The 25527-nt window shown below is 45.9% G+C and overlaps 1 protein-coding gene across 5 annotated transcripts in view; it reads right to left on the bottom strand.

Moving 5' to 3' along the window:
• Positions 1-25527, bottom strand: part of LOC147641044 (Fumarylacetoacetate (FAA) hydrolase family) — a 51925-nt gene that overhangs the window by 19161 nt on the left and 7237 nt on the right. For all 5 annotated transcript variants that reach the window (XM_086817749.1, XM_086817754.1, XM_086817742.1 and 2 more), the window contains 5 exons: positions 18938-19103; positions 16380-16432; positions 16228-16290; positions 15966-16016; positions 15306-15423 (listed from right to left, as the gene is read on the bottom strand). In XM_086817749.1, coding sequence (XP_086673875.1) covers positions 15306-15423; positions 15966-16016; positions 16228-16290; positions 16380-16432; positions 18938-19103 — 451 coding nt within the window. The remainder of the gene's footprint in view (positions 1-15305; positions 15424-15965; positions 16017-16227; positions 16291-16379; positions 16433-18937; positions 19104-25527) is intronic.

Genomic DNA, 25527 nt, shown 5'->3' on the forward strand with positions numbered 1-25527 from the left:
AGAGGACATGCCACAGGAGGAGGAGACAGGATCCTCGCCATACACTTGTCTGTCAGAGGAGATTATGCATTATTCTACACTAGGGGAAGTATTTCTCACGGGCGACTTCAATGCCCACACACAGAGCAGACAGTGTGAGGTGTATGACTATGATGACATGGAGATCCTCCACCTTGTGGATCCAGAGGAGCTAGGGGCTAGTCGGGCATCAGAGGACACTGGACTAGACAGAGGACATTATGGGGACCACTTACTAGAGTTGGGAGCCAGGCATCGTCTCGTTATTTATAACGGGATGCTACAGTGGCCGGGATCAGGAGGGCTGACATGCTTCCCACATGGGGGTCATACACGGACCGGAGGCACGGTGGTAGACTACATTATGGGGTCTTTGGAGGCATCACACCTTGTCACCTCATTCTCCATTCCACCTCGTCCTATTGGGGCAGATCATACATACTTGGCATTTTCACTAGCCGGATCACCAGTATCACCAGCCCCCCCACATACCGACGCCACATACTACCATCTACTTCACACATGACATGGCAGACATATACACTGGCAGAGTAGAGGATGGGCTCCTACTCATGGATCCCCTGGCACTTATGGATACCATTACAGCCCAGCTGGCATCACTCCTACACACGGCTGCATTATAGAGCTTCCCACATCTTGTCCACTCACGAGAGCCTGTGAGATTTGGGACTGTGCCCCAGAACAGATGGTATGATGACGAGTGCAGAGCCCTATACTCACGGCTCCGCATACAGAGAGCCTTGGGAGCCATCATAGAGCAGGAGTCGAGGAGAGAGATGAGGAGACTTACTCGCCGCAAAAGGCGGGCCTTCGCAGAGATACAAGAGCTAGAGATCTTTCATTTCTTCATGAGTAGAGATAGCCCTATCTCATGGCGGCACTTCAGAGAGCCCCAGACACCGACACCTATTGCAGACCCACAGACATGGCACACATATGCAGAGGGCCTATACCATGCCCCACAGCAGCCACCTATACCTCAGCCACCACAGGAGCCTCGACCTACCACAGCTAGCTTCTTTACCCACTCGATGGTACAAGAAGCTATCCACCGCCTACAGCATGGACGGGCCGCCGACCATATGGGCCTGCAGGGTGAGCATCTCATATATGCAATAGATTCTTTGGCTCCTTTTCTTGCACACCTGTTTAACAGGGAACTAGCAGAGTGTTTGCCTACGGAGTGGACGATGCACACCATTGTGCCGATTCACAAAACAGGGGATATGCTCAATCCGAGCAACTACAGGATGGTTATGGTTGGCCACGTGCTGGCCAAACTCTATGGTGCAGTGTTGGAGCAAGAGCTTAGCTTATATACTGAGCGAGCAGGTTTAAGCTCATCAGGGCACGCAGGCTTCAGGAGAGCTTTCTCTGCCACTGACCATGTATTCACTTTGAGATATATGATTGATCAGGCCAGAGTGAGGAAGAGAAAGCTCTATTGCTGCTTTGTGGATTTCCGCAAGGCATTTGACACAGTACCACGAGAGAGGCTCTTTCAGCGCCTGCAGTCTCTTGGCATACCAGCAGATATGACATGGGGCATCTATGCATTATATGAGCAGGTTTTTGGGCGAGTCAAATGTCCAGGAGGTATGTCCGAGACTATTGCTAGCACCATTGGTGTGAAGCAAGGATGCCCACTTTCCCCCACGCTATTTGGGTTATACATTGATGAGGTGGCTGACTTCATTACACGGGGAGGCGGAGATGGAGTTGATTTAGCAAGTACCTTAGTACATATAATGCTTTATGCTGATGATATTGTATTAGTGTCTGAGTCTCCAGGAGGTCTACAGCAGCATCTACATGCACTCGATGATTTCTGCACACAGAGGGGTCTTATTGTGAACCTTGGGAAACCCAAGGTTATGGTCTTTCATACATCGAGATAGGGCAGGAGACAACTGACATTCACTCTCGCAAGACGCCAGGTGGAGGTGGTGACATCATACGTGTACCTAGGGGTTACCTTCTCTGCAGCAGCCACACGCTTCACCATGGGTTCAGCAGCCAGAGCTAGATTGACACGGGGATATGCAGCATTGGCTATGCTAGAGAGACAGTGCCACCAGGCGCATTTTCAGGCGCCCCGACGAAGGGGTGGCTATTTGACACATTAGTCACACCGGCATTGATGTATGGAGCAGCGGTATCGGCGCTAGGCCTTGCTACCCATTGGTGGACACAGATAGAGAGACCACAGGCCCTCATGATGGCACGCATGATACGCAGCAAACCGTCAGTACCTCATGACATTATCCGAGCAGAGTTTGCTGCGCCTCCTATGATGGTAGAGGCCATATTTCAGACTATATGCCTGCTAGACAGATTCAGAGAGATGCCACAGGACAGATTGTCATACAGAGCTTTTGAGGCATCTGGACAGCTGGCTGAGGCGGGAGACAGAGGATCATGGTATGCACAGGTCACACATTGGTTCTCACAGCATGGCCTAGACATGGATCATCTACCACCATTCCAGTATAAGAGGGATGCACCACATATCCGTCTCTCTCATAGTGAGAGGAACAGAGTATTGAGACAGGAAGGACCTATGGCAGCTCTATACACGAGAGACATGGATATCGCCTACACAGCCTCTTCCACCGAAGATGCTATACTACAGAGATCACTTCATGAGTATCACTGATGATGGATTTATAGAGAGGCCTAGATACATGGAGGGCTTTTTACCACACGGCTCCCGAGTGGCTATTGGTCACCTTAGAGTTTCATCACATCGATTGGAGATTGAGACTGGCAGAGCAGCACGGATCCCGTATGCAGATTGTGCAGAGAGGAGATGGAGAGTGAGGAGCATTATGTATGCAGATGCAGAGCATATACAGCCATCAGAGAGAGATATCCCATTTTATTCAGAGAGCCACATTCCCTACGCCAAATCTTTGAGGCAGGAGACCAGCGCATACTAGGGAGTTCATTCTAGACATAGAGCGTACAGAGAGACATCATTACAGGCTCAGATTGCTCCAGAGGGGGGATGATAGACACAGATTACTACATTTTTTCAGAGATCCATCCCACTCGCAGCCCCTACATAGCAAGGAATTACTCTCCAGAGAGCAGAGACACTCAGAGCCCGCAGGAGACATAGGACACTTGGCTTTCGGACACTACGCCTATACCAGAGAGAGATGACAGAGATCAGAGCTCAGTTTCACAGAGAGGGTGCGGAGCGACTGGCTCGCTTCAAAGCACACCCAGGCATGTTCTTCAGGGAGCTATGGACACCCCCTTCATTGATGTATACCATTTTATACCCCCAGTATGGTACAGGATGGAGCTAGCTAGGTTGCATATCATGATTGTATACTCCATGCATATAGCTTTGCATTCTCCTAGTAGTAGAGCTCCATCCCCTCCCCCACTCATTGTACTTATTGCACACCCAGATTCAGCTTTTTAGTTCAGTACTTTTTCATTTTGTTGGGATGACAGAGGATACCCCATACAGGTACACCGATTTGTCTCATAGGCCGAGTTCGGTCTTTTGGAAGACGTTAATAAAATCTTTCTTTCTTTCTTTCTCTCTCTCTCTCTCTCTCTCTCTCTCCGATCCATGATGATTCACAGTTGTATCCAGACACATGCACACTTTTTCTTTTGTTTCTTTTCTTCCGATGACCGAAAGAACACAGTTGTATTATTTTTTGTCTCATAGGCCGACTTTGGCCTCTCGTAGACGTTAATATATCTTTCTTCTTTCTTTCTCTCTCTCTATTTCTGTGTTTTTCTGCAGTGCACTTGCTCTAGTGTTTTCAGATCTTGTCTTCATCTCCACTGCATATTCTGACATGGTATCAGAGCTCTAGGCTCTTGCAAGATCTTGGGAACTTTGTGAGCAAGAGGGGGGCTGTTTTGTTGCTAATTGGAGAACTGTTTTGGGCCATACGCAAGCGGAAGGCGGGCTGATTTGCTGGACAGCCACTTGCAGGTTTAGTTCCTCATTTTTTCCCACCCACCCTCCCTTTTCAGTTACACCCCCACAATGGCAGATTTACTTGAGATGGCTGAGAAGCACGTGAAGATCCCGACACTCCCCACGTTCCCAGTGGACCGTCAGTTGGACGGGAACAACCACGGCATTAGGAAGGTAATGATGGAATCTGTTTTGGAGTCTTACGACCTTGCTGATTTCATTGTTGTTGGGGTTCCACGGCTGGAGTTAGAGGAAGGGGAGTTACTCTCGGTTCGGAAGAAGGAACTTTAGGCACAGGCACAGTTATGGGATCGTGTCAATGCCAAAGTCTGTTCTTTCATTTTCCTCAATTGCACACCACAGGTAATCAATCATATCAAGCATATGACGCTGACCAAAGGTATTTGGCAGCATTTGGCTTCTCTCTACAACAGGGTATCGCCCATGAAGAGGATCTCCTTGGAAGTTCAGATGCGGGTGATGAATCCTGCAAAGTCGTCAACGATGTGGGAGCACATCAATAAGCTGCAGGCTCTTCAGCAAGAAGTTCTCCAGGCTGGGAAAGAGATATCATCGGAGGATATGGCCATAACGTTGGTTGTCACATTTGCCCTCTCAGTACTCAGCATTTTACTCTTCGTTGATTACCAGTGGCAAGCTTAGCACCATCACATGGGAGGAGCTTGTGGTCTTGGACCAGGAGGAAAGATTCACAAACCCTCCATAGGGTGGAGGTTCTGAGGCCTTAACTGGCCAACGGTCGAAAGGCCGTAATAACAAGGGCAAAGGGAAGGCTTCATCGGAGAAGTCTTCTCAGAAGAAGTCCGACTCAGACCACAAGAAACTGAAGGCAGAGAGGACCTGTAATGATTGTGGCGAGAAAGGCCACTATTGGAGGCAGTGTCCCAAGCGGAGCACCGAGAAGGGTGCACAATCCTCAGCAGCAACCGTGAAGACTCCAGCTTTTGTGCACTTGGAGGTTATGGACACCGGTGTTTCATCTTCTTCGTGCAGGGAGGAGGTTGGAGGACTCTCGCTATGGATACTCGGGAGTGGATTCTAGATAGTGGTGCTTCCAGGGCCCAGGCACATGACTCCTTCCCGTTTGGCTTTATAGGATCTTTGCAGGTATTCTGGTCACATCCTTACTGGGGATACATCCACTATCCCAGTTCACAGTGAGGGTAGGTTGGAGATAGTTCCCGATGGCAAAGGGGGGAAGCATTCCTCCCAAGTGTTGTATGTTCCATCACTTGGTTTTCATCTGTTGTCAGTGCATCAGGTTTGCAAGACTGGCATACGGGTGGAGTTTGATGAGCATTTTGTTGCTCTCCGGGACAAAGCAACATGCCAGGTAGTTTGGGAAGGCAGAGTGGAGAATGGATTTTACAAACTTTCAGCACTCTCTCCCCCAAGTCCTCAGTTTTGTGATGAGTGGCAGTGTGGTAATGGCCACTTAAGTGTGGATACGCTCCACGTGTAGGCTTTCCCGGACCAGATGGTGGATGGCTTGCTAGTTTATGTGGCAGCAGTTGGCAAGAACTTTCCAGTACAGATGTTGGTAGTTCTTGTGTTCGTCAATCAGAGGAAACTTTACAGGTAACCTATGCTCTGATGTCTTGTAGCATTCGGGACAGAGAAACTCCTGTAGTTGAGAAAGTTCTTTCCACGAGAACCTATCGGAAGGCCAGGCAGGTGACAGTTAATTACTTGTAGAAGGAGGTGGATACGCTGCAGGTGTAGGCTTTCCCGGTCCAGATGGTGGATGAAGCCGACCGGCTGATGGGGGCCATATAAAATGGCCCCTTGGCCCCCCACACATTGTATTCAATTTTCGGGATTTTTCTCTTGTGTATATAGTAGAGTTATACGCCTCTCTCTCTCTCTCTCTATTTCTGTGTTTTTCTGCAGTGCACTTAGTGCACTTGCTCTAGTGTTTTCCGATCTTGTCTTCATCTCCGCTGCATATTCTGACATGGGAGAAGGGCATGTGAGGGAAGAAGGAAAAAAGACCAATACACAAAGTGGGCCAAATATATGCTAATTCAAGAAACCCTAATCAACACTTGAAAACCCTAATTTCTCAAAGTTATCAGAATGAAGATTTGTTTGCGACACCGCGTAAAGCTTGCTGAGAGGAGCAACTTTTGCTTTTATGGCATCTTCAAATTCAAAGTCGTTTGAGAAATTTTTTGGAGTTTGACTTTTCCACAAAAAGCCATTAGGAGTGCTTTTTGTGTAAAAAAGTATGGTTAGGAGATGGTCAGTTGTTCGACTGTTAGCTAGGGCTAGTTGGCAAGGTTCGATGGTATGGATTCATTATTAGCGGATGGTGGTCTGTTGGCCGCGTTTTGAGGGCGGTGATCGTGTAATTGCCGCGTAATTGCCCACGTTGAATACGTGTCTACCACTCCACTTGCGGCACTATATATCATCATCATGCAATGCTTGTGAGTATCCACACCGTCTACACTCAGTACATCCTTCATCCAGAGTCTGTCTAGATCGCCATCTAAGATCTACTTGAGAGTGCACAGGTGGACAACACCCTCACACTGCACCTTTCTCAGAATTTGAAACTCCCTCCATTCTCTATCTATTGCATTGTCTATTGCACTTTGTTTTGCTATCTATCTTTCCGCTGTGTTATATTCTTTTTCTTTAAGCTATCAAAGTCTCAAGCAATCGGGTTTCAACCCAACTCCTACTAAACATGATCTAGCTATTGCCAAAACTTCATGCTCAGTGGTATCATGGGCAAACTCAACCATAGACCTGTCCCAATAAAACGGTCGCCTAGAGCCGTATGCACAAAGCATAACCTCCAAAACCTCATTCCACCTTCTTTGCCTGCCCATTGGACCGAGGATGAACACAAGTCCATTGAATCTCTGGATGACCTACTGTAGGAGCGTCGCGACAATCATAAGGAATTCCTCTCCTAATCCTAGCATCAAAAGTGCTCCGCACGATTGACGCAAATAATAACCGAAGGCATCACTTATATAGTGATAAGTGCTACTATAAATAGCTAACTTGCTATAGAGAGCTAGTGGCCTAGTTTATTAATTATGAATCTTAGTCCACTATATCTGCCTGCTATCTCCTAATCCCAAGGCTCCCTAACCCTGTTGGATTAGGCCAATTAACCCAAGGGAGGTTTCTAAGAGACGTTCTTTTGAGTTTGGTAGGCCATCATCTCCTCATAAATCCTAGCATACCAAATGGCATCCTCCAATGTCTTGCTATGATTATTCTTTACCTGGAGTGTTCCCGTGCCCACAGATAAAAAATCCACACAATGTTGTGGCATCCATGTGTGCTGCTCAAGAGGGCTTTCGAAAGTGGGTGGAACTCAAATGTACATTCCAACAGTTGAGCCAAGAGTCAACCACCTCCGAAGTCTTCTCCTTTTTCTCACTTGCAAAAGCCTCGGGTGTGAAAGAAGGAGCTATTGTTGCCAACCCTGCAAGAGCCACTACAACAATCACAGCCTGCTAAAATATTGCCACCTGATCTTGCAAAAGCTAGATCTCTTCCCGAAACTCTGCCCATAATTGTCCAAGCAATCTTTCTCAATCCCTTCTACCACCTCTTGTTGCACCTCCAGGTGTTCCCCCGATCCACATGGCTGAAAACATGTTTGGGTGTAAAGTGTGTACTCTACATACAGATAGAGGGGGGAAGTACTTGTCCAAAGAATTTAATGCATATTGGTCTAAGAGGGGCATTCAGCACCAATGTACCATGCCATATACACCTCAACAGAATGGTGTATCGGAAAGAAAAGAATAGGTCTCTTATAGAGATGCAAAGGCCAAAATTTGCCTCACACGTTTTAGATGGAAGCTGTTATGTGTGCAGCATATATGCTTAAACAGGTGTCCAAAAGCCTTGCAAACTATCACTCCTTATGAAGCTTGACATGAGAGAAAGCCATCAGTGGCTCGTATGCATGTCTTTGGTTGCTTGGCTTATGCCCTTGTGCCTCTGCAGCACCGCACGAAGCTTTATGACAAGACAGTGAAATGTATTTTTTTGGGCTATAGTTTGGAGAGTAAAGGGTACAGTCCCTACCATCCTCCCCCTTAGCAGATTATGGTTAGCCGAGACGGCGTTTTTGTGGAGAATTCATCTCAACCCTTACTTGAATGCAGGAAACAGCCAACTATTAGCTCATAGGATCTCTTTGATACTCTCCTCCCCTTATATGGGGCACTTCCTAGGTGTTGGGCATGTGGAGACTCAGCCTATGGCTGGAAATCAGTCCACAGTTGTTGGAAATCAGCCCATGGATGCTGAAAATCAACAATCAAAAATGCCAAATGTCGAGCCCATTGGTTAGGCAGACAATGGTCATGCATTGATGATGCAGTAGAAGAAGAAAGGACAGCAATTCAGCAAGCTAAATCGGTGCCTCGGTGGTTGTTGCAAACCTTGTGGGACAGCAATGTAGCGGCTCCTTAGGGAGGTAGAACACGTGCTAGTTCTCATCCGTCTCTTTTGATGAAGCACAAGAGGATCAGAATTGGATGCACTATCATCTACGTCATCCAAGAAAGCCATATCATCAAGACCAACATCTGCAACATTCAAAAGCTTCAACCCATCCTCACGAGGATCTGCAAGTACATGTGTCTCCTCATCATCCTAGGACTCCTCATCAAGTAATATAAAACTTCTCTGGTTTGGGAGAAGCCATATCACCAAGCAAGCGCAAATTAGCACTTACAAAAATCAAGTCATTGACTTGTTTTGTCCCAAATTTGTTCCTCTTCTTGGATACAATGTGGCCGAACACACTCCATAGTTGCTTGATCTAAGAGGAGCTTGCACCTTGAGACAAGATCCTTAGTGCCAATGATTGAAGCTCTGGTGTACGAGCCCCATAATCCTCCCACCATAAAGCATCCCCAATCTTAAACCTGTCTCTCTGTGCATCAGCCAATCCAAACCTTCCAAACTTGCTATGATAAAATCCAAGTTGGTCTTTCACCAACCTTCGTTTATCATCATCATGAATCTACCTAGAAAGCATTGTCTCCCAACCATCCATTACCTCATCATTAGCATCTTGTCCACATCATTGGAACTCGAGATCCAAGACATACGTAGCAGCATGCATGGGAGAATGATAACCATTCCATCGTGCTTCACATAATTCTCAAACCTCTTAACATTTCTCATCGGACAAGCCCATTTCTTCTATTTTCTCGATCATTCGGTTAGCCCTCTCATAAACCTTGCCAATGCATGGCTCCCCTCCATCTGTAATCCGCATCAAGCGCATGATCGGCTTCATCACAGCATTGATAGTGTTGACTTCATCCCAAAGTCTTGTATGGTTCTTACAACCTCTATGTTGGCTCTTGACCGAGGAGCCCATCCCATCCACTCATTGCATACAACCAACTGCTTCAAAGGCAAGTTCACTTTGGATAACCTCTTCATCATGAGAAAGTTATAACCAAAGAGTATCTCCGAGTACTTCAAGAGATCCTTTCTAGGCGATCTCTTGCGGAATTCATTCAAAATAAACTGATGGTTTTGAATGAAGCTTATTATCTCCTTGCCTTTTTGAATGTGTGGATCAACCCATGGCAAGTTGCCAATATCCTTCAGTAAGTTGCTCAAACAATGAGCAAAGCATGGACTAAATGTGATATGCGGATACCTATCTTCAAGATTTAGACCAGCTGCTCTATTTGTTGCCTCACCATTAGCTAAGAACTGAATAACATTCTGTGGGCGAACTTTCTGAATACCTTGGATGCCAAAAGCTCTCTACGCATTTCAAGTGGTCCTTGAGCATTTGTTCACTTGTGCTTTTTCATTGTTTACATGGCATACATGTGCTCTCACACGGTTTGCTCCTCTTGACTTCTCTTTATTACATTGCTTACATTTCCATCGTGTTGCACCTCCCGCATTCTAGCCTTTCAACCTCGTTCCACCAAGTAGCATTCGAAGCCGAACGCTTTGAGCCTGAGGAAGCCATGATTTCTACAAATTCAGGCAACAAATTGATCAGCCTTTCAAAGCTATCCATGAAATGAAATGTTATATTAACGTCTTCAAAAGGCCATAATGACCTATGAGACCAAAAGTTACATCATGGTGGATCTGATACAATGTCTGGATTAAAAAACCCAGAAAATGAAAAATAAAGATGATACTACTGGCACCTAGAAAATGAAACTGGAACTGGAATATAGCGAGGGGGGGGGGGTACGCTATGGAGGTGAGTGGAATATAGTGAGGGGATACAATATCATGTGGGACGGAGGGGTACACTATGGAGGTGCCTCCATCTCATAATATGTGCCGCATCGGACACTGGCGGATCTCCTCAATATCCTCTGTGGTCAACACCCTGACTGGGTGTCCCGTATGCCTCGCAAGAATAATCCGAATCTGCCGCTGCAACCTCCGTCTATGCTGGGATGCCCCCCTCCGTAGTCGTGGGCGTCTGGACCACCCAAGCTCAATCGCACGATCAATCAGTGTACCCCTGGTGTGGGCGGTATCCATGCCCTGCTGCTGCTGTGGTCCATCTGGCGCAATGATGGCTGGACTAAAGAAATCTGTAATGTGCCTCTGAGTCTGGCTCTCTGTGCGCCTAAGCAGGCTATCTCTATGTCTCCGCAGCTCAAGCAAGAACAATCCCAAACACCTCTGGTCCTGGTATCCCATGACTCTGGAAAGTGGTCCAAAACCCTCTCTGAAAGAGAGAGCGTGAGAGAAATGAGTCCTTGTTTGTCTTTTGTATAGGGGGAGAGACTTGAGAGAGAACAAGAGGAGTTTTACATTTTAACTAGTTGGGAACCCGTGCTTTGCATGTCTTTTGAGACTTCAAAAATCAAATTCTACCCAAACCTCCTCTCCTTTCCGAACCTCCAAATTCTTGCCACGTGGCAACTTTGTGAAACTCTTCCTTAAGATAATATAGAGATGTTTGCAGTTGTAACTATTTGGCCCTCCTAGCTCTATTCCACATGATGAAACCCATGCCCGGAAATCAAAAAGGTGAAAGAAGACATGGGGACAGGGTCCATAAGATTTGATTAAGAAAAAGTACCATTCTTGGTCAAAAAAGCAGGAAAAAGCAAAAAGTCAAACAAGGTTGACCGCATCAAAACAGGTTTTATATCAGTTTTCTTGCTAGAAAGAGCTTTTCCATGGTTTTCTTCATCGACAAGGTTGTAGAAGTTGTGGAGATTACTCATGGGAGCTTGGACTACTTGAACTTGGATATGAACGTGGACATAGAGCTTGGATATGGAACATAGAGCTTGGACATGGAGCATAGAAATGGAGAACTTGGACATAGAGCTTGGGCATGGAACTTGGACATGAACATGGAACTTAGACATATAGCTTGGATTGGATCTGGACTTGGACTTGGACTTGGACTTGGATTTGGATTCATTGGATTTGGATTTGGATATTAGATTTGGTACTAGCCCGGTGAGAGATAGTTGTGGGTCATCCCCATGGTGTGCTCGGCATCAGAGATCTTGTGCCTTGACATCGACGTCGACTTGGATATCCTACATTGGCATATCTGTTTGTTTTGTATTCATTGATTGTATTGATCCTAGCCACATGCCCGTAGATTGTTCCTGAATAAATTCCTGAAAGGGGACGAGACCTATTCCCCGCTCAATGTGGTGTACTGTGCAAGATCCCTATTCCCTTCTATCTCTCCCCTCCCTCTCTATATCTTTATCTCTTGGACACGTGGTTGAGTCTGTTACTACACGCCCCGCTAGGCTTACAGCTGCAGATTGTGTAAAAGTTGCACACTGTGACGTGTAAAAGTTTCGAATTGAGAAAGAGAGAGAGAGAGAGAGGGAAAAGTGAGTAGCCTTGTTGCCATGCCTTGGAGAAAAGAGTCGAAGTCTAAAGAAAGTGAGTAGCCCACTCGTGACTCAAGCTGTCAAGCACGTAGCATGACGGGCCAAGAAAGTACGAGGGCAGGCCTGAGGCGACAGCAGGGACGCACGTACATAGGCACGCCTAAGGCGTCAACAGGTACACGGTGTCACAAGTACGTGGGTACATGAGCAGGCCTGAGACAACAGTAGGTACACGGGTACACCTTTCGAAGATATCCGCGGGCGGCGAACGACGACAAGTACGCTTTTTCCTTTTTTTTAAATTGGCCAAACGTCAAAATCATTCCACAGCAGCCAAGCATTCCGTTTCACTATTCTCCACATGTTTCACGCGTTCCCCTAGCCGTTCCGATTTTGCGGCGTTCCCCTTCTGCACTCCACCCGTTTTGGATAACTTTGCTATACTAGAACCAGGACGTTTCTCAGTACCGACCACAACCCTTTGGCTACCAATACATGCCGCATCATATAGGACCATAACGGGTAGTTAGTCCCGTCAAGCTTATCCTCAATGGATAATATTTGAAATACATCATTGTCTGCTATTTCTGATAATACCCAAGCAAGTAATCACACAACTTGCAAAGTGCTAAGTGCTCCTTTGATGCAACCAAGGTGGCTGCTAATAATGCCGCTAACAATGGAGACCTACAAGGTGTATGAAAGAAATGCAAAGTATAGTGAGCAAAAATTTTACTCGTAAAATGCAAAGATCGATGTCGCTAAAGTGAAGCCCTTAAACAAGATCCGGTGTGGTGAGTGTCTGTTGATGCTTTCTTGTGTATCTGCTCACCCGTCTGTAGTAGCAGATTTGACAAAACTACTCCAGAATCGGATGAAAAATGATGCAAATCTGGTCCTCGAAGATGTCTGTAGACAACCGAAAAACAGCACGAACGCCCTCCAAAACGCACCTGGAACGAAAATAAGACCGAAAAACTTCAATACAAAGTACTACACACTTCATGTTTCTCTTTCTTCTCCCAAAAGGGCTCCTTGATCTGATTCTTATGCACAAGAGCTCACACATAGAACCTTACGCATTATATATAAGAGCTAATGAAGAGACTCTTACACTTTATGCATAAGAACAAACACAAGCTCTTATGCAAAGCTCTTGTGCATAAGAGATCTTGCATTGGCTAGTGCATAAGAGCTCTTGTGCATAAAAGATCTTGGATTGGCTAATGCATTAGCTCTTATACATAAGAGATTATGCTTTAAGCTGACTGAAGCAACACTTGAGTCAAAAAAAGCCTTCCTCTTCAAGGCGAAAGGCAAACAGGAAAGAAGGACCATCAAGTGCACCTATTGCAAAAAGCTTGGGCATATAGAAGACAAGTGTGATGGCCAAAGAGCAATCAAAGATCATGCAAACTTGGTGCAAAAGCATGAAGCTGAAGCATCTACAACAGCCAAAGACAAAGCCCTCACTGTCATGGCAAATCTCTCTTAACAAGGAAGATTATGATTGGGCTTTTTGTATGAGTCAAGGGTTCTCTGCCCCAAAATCTGAATGAAATATTTTGGATGTTCTGGTATGAGGCCTGACTTGAGAGTTTCAAGTGTTGGCATCATTGTGCTCTTTTGTATCACATGATTGCAGTCTAAGAGCCCAAATCATCATCCTGAAGGTCTCTCTCTCTCTCTCTTAGATGACACCTCGTTCACTCCGAAGGGTGGTTTGTTGGATATTCTGGTGGTGTGTGAACACCCCATTATTAAGAGAACATAAGATAGGGCCTTGGTGTTTATATAAAGTACTGTACATGGTGGAAGTATGCAATCATTGTTGCGTTGTGCAACAACTCTCTCTCTCTCTCTTGTGTGTGTGTTATCATGTCTCTCTCTGTCCCTCCCCCACAACCCCCCCCATGTCTATGCACCGAGCCACCATCGCTTGATCTCTTTATCTCTCCTTCCACTCACTCTCTCTCTCTCTCTCTCTCTCATTATGGCCTTTTGAAGACGTTAATATAACCTTTCATTTCATTTCATTTCTCTATCGCTCTATCGCCTTACACAACAGAAGGTTCTAATTGGCTTTTCTCTCTCTCTCTCTCTCTCTCTCTCTCTCTCTCTACCCTCCTCGCCCTTGCCTCTCGCCTGTGCTCATTCACGCTAGGCCTGGTGCAGGGCACCACCAGGCCATGGTGGTTACCTCAGATAGGGGGCCCGCCTTGTCATAGCTGATGATACAGATGCAGGTGGTACAGACGACCTAGCCCTACCAGCGATCCACGATGCCAAAGAAGTCGTATGCTTGTGCCCTGGTAACACCGACCAAAACCCTAGCCAATCAAAGTTCGAGCTCATGGGAGGTGTTCCTCCTTAACAAAAATCGATAAGCTGCGAGAGGAGAATGGCAAGCTGAAGGATCAGCTCACCGAAATTGAACCCCAACTGGCCTCCCTTGAGGGCAAGCCCGACCCAGTTCAGGAGCAGATTCATGCAGCCAAAGCAGAGTTCATTGAAGCTACAGAAGGTGTGGAGCAACATCTTACCGCAGATATCATGTCAACCATCAAGGAAGAAGAACTCCGAGAAAGCATTGCTGAGCATCTCCGAGTAGGTGGACTCCCGGAGGTTTGGGACGAGCAAGAAGTCAGAGAGCAAACGGAAATTGATGAAGATGAATGCATCTCAGACATGAAGATTATGAGGAGGCAACTCAATAAGGCCCTCCCCCTCATTGATATAGGCAACCCATGGACCATTGTCAAGAAAGGGAAGCATGCCATTGCGAAATATCACAGCAAGCAAACAGGACAAGATCCAAGTTCTCCGACAGTCCAAATCATTACAGGGCACCAGGCTCTGGTTAGCTGATGAACTCACTCCCCTACAGCTTAAAAACAAAAGTGCAGAACTCGCCAAAGTCCGAGCAGCCCGCCAAGCTGGAAGTGGGCAGTCTACCGCGACGGAAGGGCAACAATCGAGGACTTCCGTAAGCCTAAACCCAATTGACTAGCATTCTAATGTGCCATCAGCATTTTTGTATCACAGATAGTTGTTTATCATCCTAGGGTTTTCATTAATCTTTTGCTTGTGCCCAAGTGCACCCCGAAGTGCATTGTAATGACTGTGAGGTACCAGTTTTTGGTCCCATATGCCTTCAAGGCATTCCGTGGACGTTAATATGACTTTCTTTCTTTCTTTCTTTCTTGGCTGGAACCATGTTCACCTACACCCCCCTTTCTCTTCTTTCTTGCCGTCATTATCTCTATGAGAAGATTGTAACCTGATCTTTTAGATGCATTTTTCTTTACTGATAGAAAGATATTGTTTTTGGGGAAAAGGAACAAAACCATTCTTACAAGAAAAACATGTTATGTATACATGCATCCACATAACTACATTTACAACATATGAACATGTGTATAGAGAGTCGAGACCCATAGCATATGAAGGGTTTGATGTACCCGTTAATATGACATCTCCTTCAAATAAGGTCATGACAGAACTTATGTGGCTGATTAAGAACGGAACGCTGAAGATCATGTCCTTTGAAGTGCCCCTTTGCCTCATTTCTCCATCAACCTGAAAGCAAAGTCTTTGTCAGATTCACAAGAGGTTTTCTAGTTAAGCTATGTTCTCTTTAAAAAAGTGACTCTGACACCATTGTACTGTAACTTGGTGTCAACCACCCTCCATGCCCTGTGCCACTAGAAAATTTGCAGGTAGCAGCCACCAGACCATTTTGAATGCCCTTGTTAAAAGCCACATGAAATGCTTTCTAAGACAGCGCATGCTTTTGAGATGATGCAAAGCTGCCACCATCCACCAACTGCACCAAAAAATAGCCTCCTTGAAGACTCTGCTTCAATCTCACAAACCCTTGAGGCTTGAATGCCATGTCCCATCCCTCAGGCACAAGCTTTACGCTCATAGAAACAACACACCCTCTTTAACAGTCCCTCTGCCCCTTCCCCCACCAACACAAGACACCCCCCCCCAAAAAAAAAAAAAAAAAAACATTGTTACTTACAACATCACACCAATGATACTATGCATAGCATCTCAACCCATCTATAGGTGTGCTCCAACTAGAGGGCACAGCATAATATCACTGAAAAATGTACCTTCAGCCATAGTTCCAGATCGTCAAGTGACGGAACCTTTTTCTTTGGTATCTACAAAATGTCAAACGATATCAGTAGAATTAAACAAAAAGCTAAGAACAGTTTATGTGAGGTTATCAGAGAAAAATTACATAAGAGTCTAAACCCTGTTTGACATCATGGTTAAAACCCAAGCAATGGGCACACGTGAAGACCGTTTGAAAGGGCTAACTTAAAGGAAAGAAAGCAAAAGCATTAGGTTGAACATGGTTGAGGAACATACAAAATCGCTAATTGGAGTAAACGTATCATAACCCTTTGCAGCAGTCCATGGTAATCCAGAAGCCTTCAATACAAAAACACATGACAAACTTAGTAGGCAGCCTAACATTGTCAAGATACGAAGCAAAATCTTTCAACTGAGAGGTTCCTCACCTTTGCAACAGCTTGTAGATCCCGTGCAGTTACATCGATAGCCAATGCGTAACCTGCATAAGGGTTATATGAAAATTCCAAGACAAATTGAAAAGTTCAAGCATAATGAATGAAACAGTCACTAGAGCACTTCAATTTCAACTGTGGTGATCATAGTTGTGGAAACACTGTGAAGGGGAGTCTCCAGGCAAGAATGCCCGTTTTGGGGGGTCCTTATGTGGTGATCAACTGTGGTGATCATAGTTGTGGAAACACTGTGAAGGGGAATCTCCAGGCAAGAATGCCCGTTTTGGGGGTCCTTATGTCATCTAGAAGCCTTAAACACAAGTTTCAAAAAGACAAAAAACCTAGTGCTGACCTTGGGAAAGAATAAGATTAAGATCTCCCACAATCGCTCAAGGTTTTTGCATCAGTGGAGAGCTAGTGGAAATTAAACAAGTATACACATACTTGAGAATCATATTTTCAAGCTCAAGATATGCAATAAGAACAGCTATCGTGGCACAACTAGCAAGAGGATACGCATTACAGCACACAGGTCTATCTCGAGCAACATAGCCCCTAGGCCTCTTTGAGTTGGGTCCAACCTAAGGTTTCCTCCCCCCAAAGGGTTTCATGCCTAAAAACGCCACCCCAAAGTAAGTGTAAGCTTTTGCTCTCTCCACGGTGTCATCCTGCAGGGCCACATGCTAAGGTTCTCTAAATGGTGATGAGTAAACACCTATATCCATCCACAAAGCAGGGGAACCTATTAATCTACAACATTACTGCAGCATCATAATTGGCTAAATTATTTGGGGCAGTAGTAGAGGCATTATCTCAATGATGGGCAGCGAGATGAGGGGTTTGAGGCATAGGGCAGGCAGGCTTTGGGTGAGATCACTCCATCCGACCACATCTTCACTCTTAGAGCGATAATTGAGGCAGCTAATGTGAATAGAGCAATTTTATTATGATTTTGTGAATTCCCACCAAGTATTTAACAGTCCGTAAGTCAAAGTTGATAAGCAGACTCAAAACTGTTGAGGTGGAGGATGAGGTGGGCCACAATAACACTTCAGGTGCAGGTAAAGAGCCAGGTTTGCACAGAGCAAGTATTCTCCGTTGAGGTGCCAATTGGTATTAGAGTGAAACAAGAATACCCACTTTCTTCCAGTCTTTGGCTTTACATTGATGTTTACATAGATGAGCCTTCAGACTTCATTATCACATTGGGAGAGAAATCTACACTAGCGGAGACACTGGTTTCAATATTCTTTTACACAGATAAAGTTATACCCCTATCACACTCAGTAGAGGGTTTGCAGAAACTCCTTGATGCACCACATGTCTTTTTCAAAGAAAGAACTTGAAAGTCAACTTTGGCTAGACACAAAACTAAGGCCTTTGTGCCAATAAGGTGATAGCCCAAGTGGTGAAGGTGTTTGCCTGGGTTCAAAACCCCACAATGTGCTTCCTCAGCAGCATTGCCTCGGGCAGATAAAAAGCGCTTACGGGCGGGCACCTACAGGCAGTGAAAACAGTAACTACGAGAGGATCTTGGGCTGGAGGCTAGTCCGAAAAAAAAACCACGAAGGCCTTTGTTTTCAATACACGCTATGAAGGACTGCAAAAAGATACCTTTGGTACAAGAGTTGCACAGGCATGAGTAGAACTGCATTGAGTCCTTCATCGTCCTTTGCCTTCCCATATTTTAATCCTATCTAAGCAAATCCATGATTCTTTGAACTTACTACCCTAGTAATGCTGAATAGTTTTTTCCCAAATATTGCAAGAAATGAAACGTCCATATTCCCTCACAACTTGGCTGACTTGAGGATGATGATGGTGCATCTCATCATGTCGCTTCCAATATAGTCCTTTGTATTCATTGTCGTACCATCCAATAACCTCCTGTGACTTCTTGACGACTTTGTCTGTGAAAGGAAGAGACTTCTGGGCTGCCTTTGGGATTGCTTATCGTACAAAGTGAGGTCTCTGAATGAGGACAGTAGGCTGGACAGGTTTTGATTGTTCAATGAGGCTGTTTCAGAGGGAGGCAATAGTGGGCTACTCAGACTTGTAATATGGAAAGACAGATTGCACCTGCAATCAGCCTATAAACATGAGGCATGTATATCCGCAGAGGTTGCATAAATTGCATTTGGGCAGAATGTTGTCAGTGGGCATGCCAGATACATATAGGTCAAGTCAGACAGCCTCAGGACATAAACATAGCAATGTGCTACTTGCCCCCACAAAAATCAGCGTACTTTACAGATCTTTCTAGAAGGGAACCATGATTCACATACAAGGACAGAGTGCTTACTTAGGAGAAGTACTACGAGTGGGGGATTTTAATGGCACAAAAAAGCAGCCCAAGATGCTAGACTTGCATGAGAATGTACTGATTCTTCCAGCAAGAATGCCATGACAGCTGACCAGGAAACCACAATCAACCTATGAAAACACCTGCCTGAGCCAAAGATTTACCTTCGACATGATCCATGGCCAGATGCTCAGCTGACCGGGAAACCACAATCAACCTATGAAAACACCTGCTTGACCCAAAGATTTACCTTCGACATGATCCATGGCACTCTCCTCAGAGATATCACGACCTTTGGTTCCAATAACAACTGCAAGTTCGATTTCATGATGTACTGATTGCAAAGGTTGTGGAATCTCAATGGCCCCACCTTCACGCACATATGAAGATGTTGGTTTTAAGAAAATAACCGGTTCCTGGAAATAAACAGTCAAAATTATTTTGTATATGACTTAAACAGCAGGAAAGCAAAAAACAAAAAAATAATTCTGTTTACCAACCCATATGCAGTTGTTCTACTTTTTCATTGTTGGTTTATTAATTAAGAACTTGCACATGAAGTGTAGTACCCAACTCTTCCTCAACCCCCATTGCCATTGCCATGATCTTACTAAGAACTCACACATCGCCATGCCCATATGTTGTGGCTCAAAATTCAATCCTAATGGCATCTATGCGAAGACATCCAATAAACAAGCCAAACATGGTAACCTCTTGTAAACCACTTGTATTCCTACCAAGTCCTTGGCCCTTCTTTTCCCCATCCTGATGGCATCTATGTAAAGAAACACATGATTACCTAACTTGAATAATCCATCGTTGGTTCACTGATTGAGAACTCTCACATCAAGTGTAGAACCCAATAATTGCTCAGTCCCCATTGTCATTGCCTGTCACGTGCATCCCGCACTTGGATGCCATAGACATGATTGTACAAGAAAAGTGCAAGTCATGTGGCTGGACACTTGGCCCCTTGTGAGCCCTTGTCCAGGGACGTGTCAGCCAGTGCGTGCCACCACAGGAAGGTCAAGGTCATATGCGCACATCCCGCACATGTCAGTCGTGCTTGTCCAACACACTGATGTAACCCTCTTGAATGATGTATTGATGTTCCAGACATTATTAGGCTAGTCAGGTGACCGAGCATCAGTCAGAATCTTAGGTCTAGGCACAAGACCCCTGGTCTGTGTGTGTGTGTGTGTGTGTGTGTGCGCGCGCGCGCGCACGCACACGCGCGTGTGTGAACCCGTCTACAGAATGGTAACTAGCAACACAATGTTGGGATTATGGTGGCTAAGAGGCCTAGGGGATGTTCACAGACCATAGGGCAAACCTAGGGAGTGGGGGACAGGGCTTAGGCGGCCAAGGGCATTTCCTTGTCCTCTTTTTAAGTTGGCCTGGCCTGTATGCTGGTCAGCCAGCTCCTCCCCTATAAAAGGGTGCTCCATCTGACAATTTTGCCAAGTCTACCATGTTGTGAGCCAGCCCTGGGCAGCCCACAGGCAAGAAACGCAAGGAAAGAAGAGGTCAGCAAAGGGCAACCAGCAGCGTTTACCCTAAACGCAGTAAGTAGAGATCTCCAGGAGGATTAATGCAAGCTCCCAGCTGCTGCCCGGCAGTACAGCAGGAAGGTGGCCAGTTCAGCCCCTCTTCCAGGTGCTCTACACAAATCCAACGTCAGTGTTAGTACTGGTTTTGAAGCCCAAGTCAGTCCCATACACACTCAGCGACACAAGCAAATACACCTTCATGGTGGGGGCCCTTCAGAGGTTATTTGGGACCCAATACGGTGTACTCTCACCTGACTCTCTCTCTTTCATTTGTTCATATGCAAATCATCAAGTTTAAATGCTGAATCTGTGTTCTAATCAAGTTAACGATTCTACTCTAAGTCTTCCACATGCAACATTGCCATGATCTTAAAACTCACGTCAAGTGAAGAACCCAATTATCTGCCTCTCCATGTCCATCATTTGTCGCTCAATCTGGATCTGGATGGCTGCTGGCATCTATGTGAAGAGAGCCAAAGGTTAACTCACTTTATTCATGGTGACCTCTTGTAAGCTATTCATATTCCTCCCAAGCCCTTGGCCCTTTTTTTATATCCTTCTATTCGTTAAAAGAAAATCCGCCAAGAGGCATGGTACAACCCTGTCCATGACAGTATAAAAGAAAGGGGAAAGGGGGGGGGAGCCAAACAGGTGGCCTATAGTGCCAGATGACCATGCCCTCCTTCCTAATGAAGAAGGGGGCGGTATTCCATGTGCGGAAGAAGGCTTCCCACTGTCTGCCAGAAGCTCCAGGCATCCCCGCAGGCTGTGAATGAGATCAACCCATATAGATCGAATGGTCTCCGCTAGCGGAGTGGGCTCGCCAGCATTAGTCTCGCTACAACATGTGCGGAAGAAGGCTTCCCACGGTCTCTGCATGCCAAGTGAACCCCTGCCAGAGGCGCTCTAGGTGTCCCTGCAGGGTATGAATGAGATCAACCCATATAGCTCGAATGGTCTCCACCGAGGGAGTGGGCTCGCCAGTAATAGTCTCGCTACAGTGCACTTGCTAAGCACTTGCCAAATGTGCCAGATGGCAAGGCTATAGATCAGCTCCCAAAGCACTGGCATGTGCCGGTCTCCAAGGTCCAGTGGCAGCGGTGTGAAAAAACGAGAGCAAGGCCTCCTCTGTCGTCCTCATAGAAAGGTGCTGGGCCGGCCTCTGCCTGCCAGACAGCTGTTCCCATGTAACAATGCGGGCAGTGGCAGGGTCAGAGGTGAAGACGTAGATCTGCAGTAGTTATGGTATGAATGGGCTAATAAGCTGGGGCACTTTTTCGCTACCCTCTTATGAGGTGGTCCTTATCATTGGTTTTGTACTTTATTCACAATCATTCAATCATCATCGAGTTACGTGCCTCTCTCTTGCCCACGACTGTGTTCACTGTCTCTGTGTGGTGTGGTGTTTGTGCTTTGCTCCTCCCCCTACCCCAACATTTGGTATCAGAGCGGATTCAGTTCCTTGCCTGTGTCTTCATAGAGCAGCTGCTCGCCATCTCGAGCCATCGCAGTTGTGCACCGGAGTACAAGTGTCGCCTCTCTTTGACATTGGTCGTCACTCAGCTTCTGATCATGCTGTCGTTGCCCAAGTGCTGCTTCTAGGCAACAGTTGCAGCCACCTCTAGAGCTGCTGTCGCTCGGCATCACCAGGCATCGCGCTAGCAGCCGCCAGCCAGCTCAACGCCATAGTGCAGCCCCTCTGTCTCGGCACAGCCAATTCCTGCCAGCGCTCCGGGATTTTCTAATTTTTGGGCAAAAATCGACATAATTGGGCCTCCTGCATCCGAACAAATTTGGGCAAAATCGACTTCCTGCATCAAAATTGCACCATCACCAATACTTACGAAGTATAAATTGGTCTCCTACAGCTTCAATTCCAACATTTGACCAGTAATCTCTATCCCTAGAATTTCTTTTTCAATACGCAGGTTTACAGCAATCAATGGGCTACTTGGCAGCCATACAGGTTGCATTCAGAGGACATTGTCTTTAGTGTGCTTGGGCACTCGTACTGTGTGGCTCAGAGAATCTGTTTGCAGGGAACCAATGGCTGGCAACGATATATTTCAAATGCTATCTGCTGACGATAAGCTTGATAGGACCAATTATTCCCTATGGTCTTACATGATGAGGCATGTATTAGTTGCAAAGGAGCTTTGGAATGTGATTGTTGACATTGAGGCACACCCTAACTTACCAATGCAGCAACAAGCTGCTACACAACAATAAGCTCCATGTGCATCGGATGTAGAATCGAGCTCTAATGTCACAGGTGCACTTGCGCCTCCTACTCAAGAGTATGTTAGATGGGATGGCAGAGATGCACAAGCAAATGCCTTGCTTGCATTGTCTGTGAAACGGAGCATAATCCCGCACATTCATTCATGTAAGACTGCCAAGCAGGCTTGGGCTGCGCTTGCAACGCTATACCATATGCATAATGAGGCTCATGAATGAGGGAGACTTGATGCATGAGTTTCTTACAAAGATCAAAGATTTCGGAGCATCTTGCTAGCATTGATGAGTTTGGTGCCTACTATCCTCAATGCATTGCTAGATACTTACTACGGTTTTTCTTCTACTATCAGGCTCATGATGAAAATCCAAACGCCCTCACTTTTGATGAGTTGGTTTCTGTGATCTTGCAACAAGAAGAGCAATCACAACAAAACGGGTCTATCTAGCGTGTTGAGGATCATGCTTTCGTTGCCAGCAAGAAGCCTAAGAAGAAAGGCAAGTGTAGTTACTGTCGGAAGCCATGGCATTACATCAATGAAGGCAAGAAAAGGCTAGAGGAGGAGGAGAAGAAGAAAGATTTAGGCATGTCTGTGGCTGATGCATTAGCAACTAATGCTAAGAAGGAGGAGTCAACTACTTATGCACATGATGATTGGGCTTTCAGTGTGCATTGTAACTATGATCCTTCTATACATGATGTATGCTTATCAATAACAGATTCACATTTTCGGTACTTTGATAGTGGTGCTAGCTAGCACATTACTTCTTAGCGTGGTTTGCTTTCCTCCCTTGAGTCTACTCCTCAAGGAGGTACTGTCACGTGTGCGAACAACTCCTTGTATCCAATGAATGGAGTTGGAAGGGTTGTGCTCACTGTTGCAAATGGTGGAACAATTACTCTCTCAAATATATTATTTGTAACTCGCATCAAGAAGAACTTACTGTCAGTTTCTACCATTACTAGAGGAGGTCTAGAGATCAAATTTGTCGATGACAAGTGTACAATTTGTGATTAGAGTGATGGAGACATCATTGTTGCCTCCGGTACACTATGCCATGGTCTTTAGAGGTTGGATAGATATGAGATTAGCACATGATACATGTTTAGTTACTGCCACACATGCTATGAGTGACGCGGAGCTATGGCATGCCCACTTTGGTCACTTGAATTTTGGTAGTTTGTTATACCTTAAAATTGAGACGGTGTCAGAATTGCCATAGCTTGAGGCCCCTGTCAAACATATATGCGAGGGGTGCATTTGAATGAGTGCACAATGCGGAAGCAAATAAGCACTAGAGTGTACTGAGCAGAGAGTGCAAGAGAGAGAGAGATATGGAGCAAGTATGCTGAATATACTGAAATGATACAGTCCCAAGCAAGAGACAGAAAGTGTCTCATAAGTGAAGACTAGGCAAGATGAAAAAGTGAGAGGCCAGCCCACCTATTTATAGGTAAGAGGGGCTAGCCGACTGGACATGATGAGTTGGCCGACTGGGTCCAGTGCAGCTGGCCGATTGGGAAAAATACATCCAGCCTGGGAAAAATCCCAAAAAAATATACAATAAAAGGGGTGGCCAACCCACAATCAAGGGCCATGAAAAAGGACCAAAAGGGACACCAAATATGGGCAGAAACTGGGGATGAATGTGCTAACACCCCCTCTCAGCACCAGATGTTGAACATACTCCAAGAAGCTGAAGATGAGGAGCCAAGGAAGCTTGAGAAACCGGCTTGGTGAACAAATTTGTTGCATTCTCTGCTGAGGGACAATACTCCAAATGCAAATCTCCAGCAAGAACCCGTTCGCGAACATAGTGATACTATATCTCAATGTGTTTCGTACGAGCATGAAACACATGGTTCTTGGCGATGGCGATGCAACTCTGATTGTCACACCAAAGAACAACAGATTCGGTAGGAGGACAGCCAAGCTCCTCCAATAATCTCCGTAACTAAATCGCCTCACATGCAGCATAACAAACCGTACGATACTCCGCCTCTGTAGAGAAAAGTGCCACAGTAGGCTGCTTTTTACTGCTCCATGAAATGGCTCTAGACCCAAGTGAAAAAACACAACCAGTAGTCGAACGCTAGGTATCTAGATCTCAAGCCCAATCTGAATCAAACCATCCAAGAAGAGTGCATCCTGGGCTAAAGAAGATCCCAAAGTCTAGAGTGCACCGAAGAACTCTGAGAGCACACCGCCTAGAGTGCACCGAAGAACTCTGAGAGCACACCGCCAATGCTGCTGACGGGGTTTGGATGAGAAAGAACTCAATAAGCTAACAGCGAAATAGACGTCCAATCGGGAGTAGGTTGACCAAACCAAACACCGACGACGAGAACCGGATACTGTCCCTGATCAATCCCTGGAGAAGCATCAAGAAGAGAAAGCTTCTCAATAGTATCCATAGGAGAAGATACTGGTTTGCATCCAGTCATCTGAAATCTGTCAAGAGTCTCCCGTGTGTACTTCTGCTGAGAGAAGAAAATGCCCTTCGTGGTTTGCCAAAAGCATCCATGACTGAACGGATCCTCACAGAATAAGAACCTTAAAGATGAGGTCATCAACACAGACCACAATGATAACAATCAACCCTCTCTCAAGGAGGATATAAAGGTTCGAATCTTCATGAGAACGGCGTAGGCCGAGCTTCTGAAAGAACTCACCAATCCACTGGTACCAAGCCCGCGGAGCCTGCTTCAGACCATATAAAGCTTTCTTCAGCCGGTACACATGACCCTGTTTGCTTGGAACAACAAATCCCGGCGGCTGATCAACATAAACCTCCTGTGTAAGCTCTCCATTCAAGAAAGCCGACTTGACGTCCATCTAGAATACGGGCCATCTATGATGTCCTGCAAGAGCAAGAACGGTGTAAATGGTAGTCATCCGGGACATCGGAGCGAAGGTCTCATCGAAGTCGACTCCAAGGCGCTAAGCATAACCCTTGGCAACCAACATCACCTTGTGCTTGCTCAAGTTGCCATCAGCTCGAAACTTCGATTTGAAGATTCAGCGCACACCAATCACCTTACGCTACAGTGGCC

Source organism: Cibotium barometz, chromosome 2, assembly GCF_041138505.1.
Source record: "Cibotium barometz isolate CiBa-2024 chromosome 2, ASM4113850v1, whole genome shotgun sequence".
In the NCBI taxonomy this organism is placed as follows: domain Eukaryota; kingdom Viridiplantae; phylum Streptophyta; class Polypodiopsida; order Cyatheales; family Cibotiaceae; genus Cibotium; species Cibotium barometz.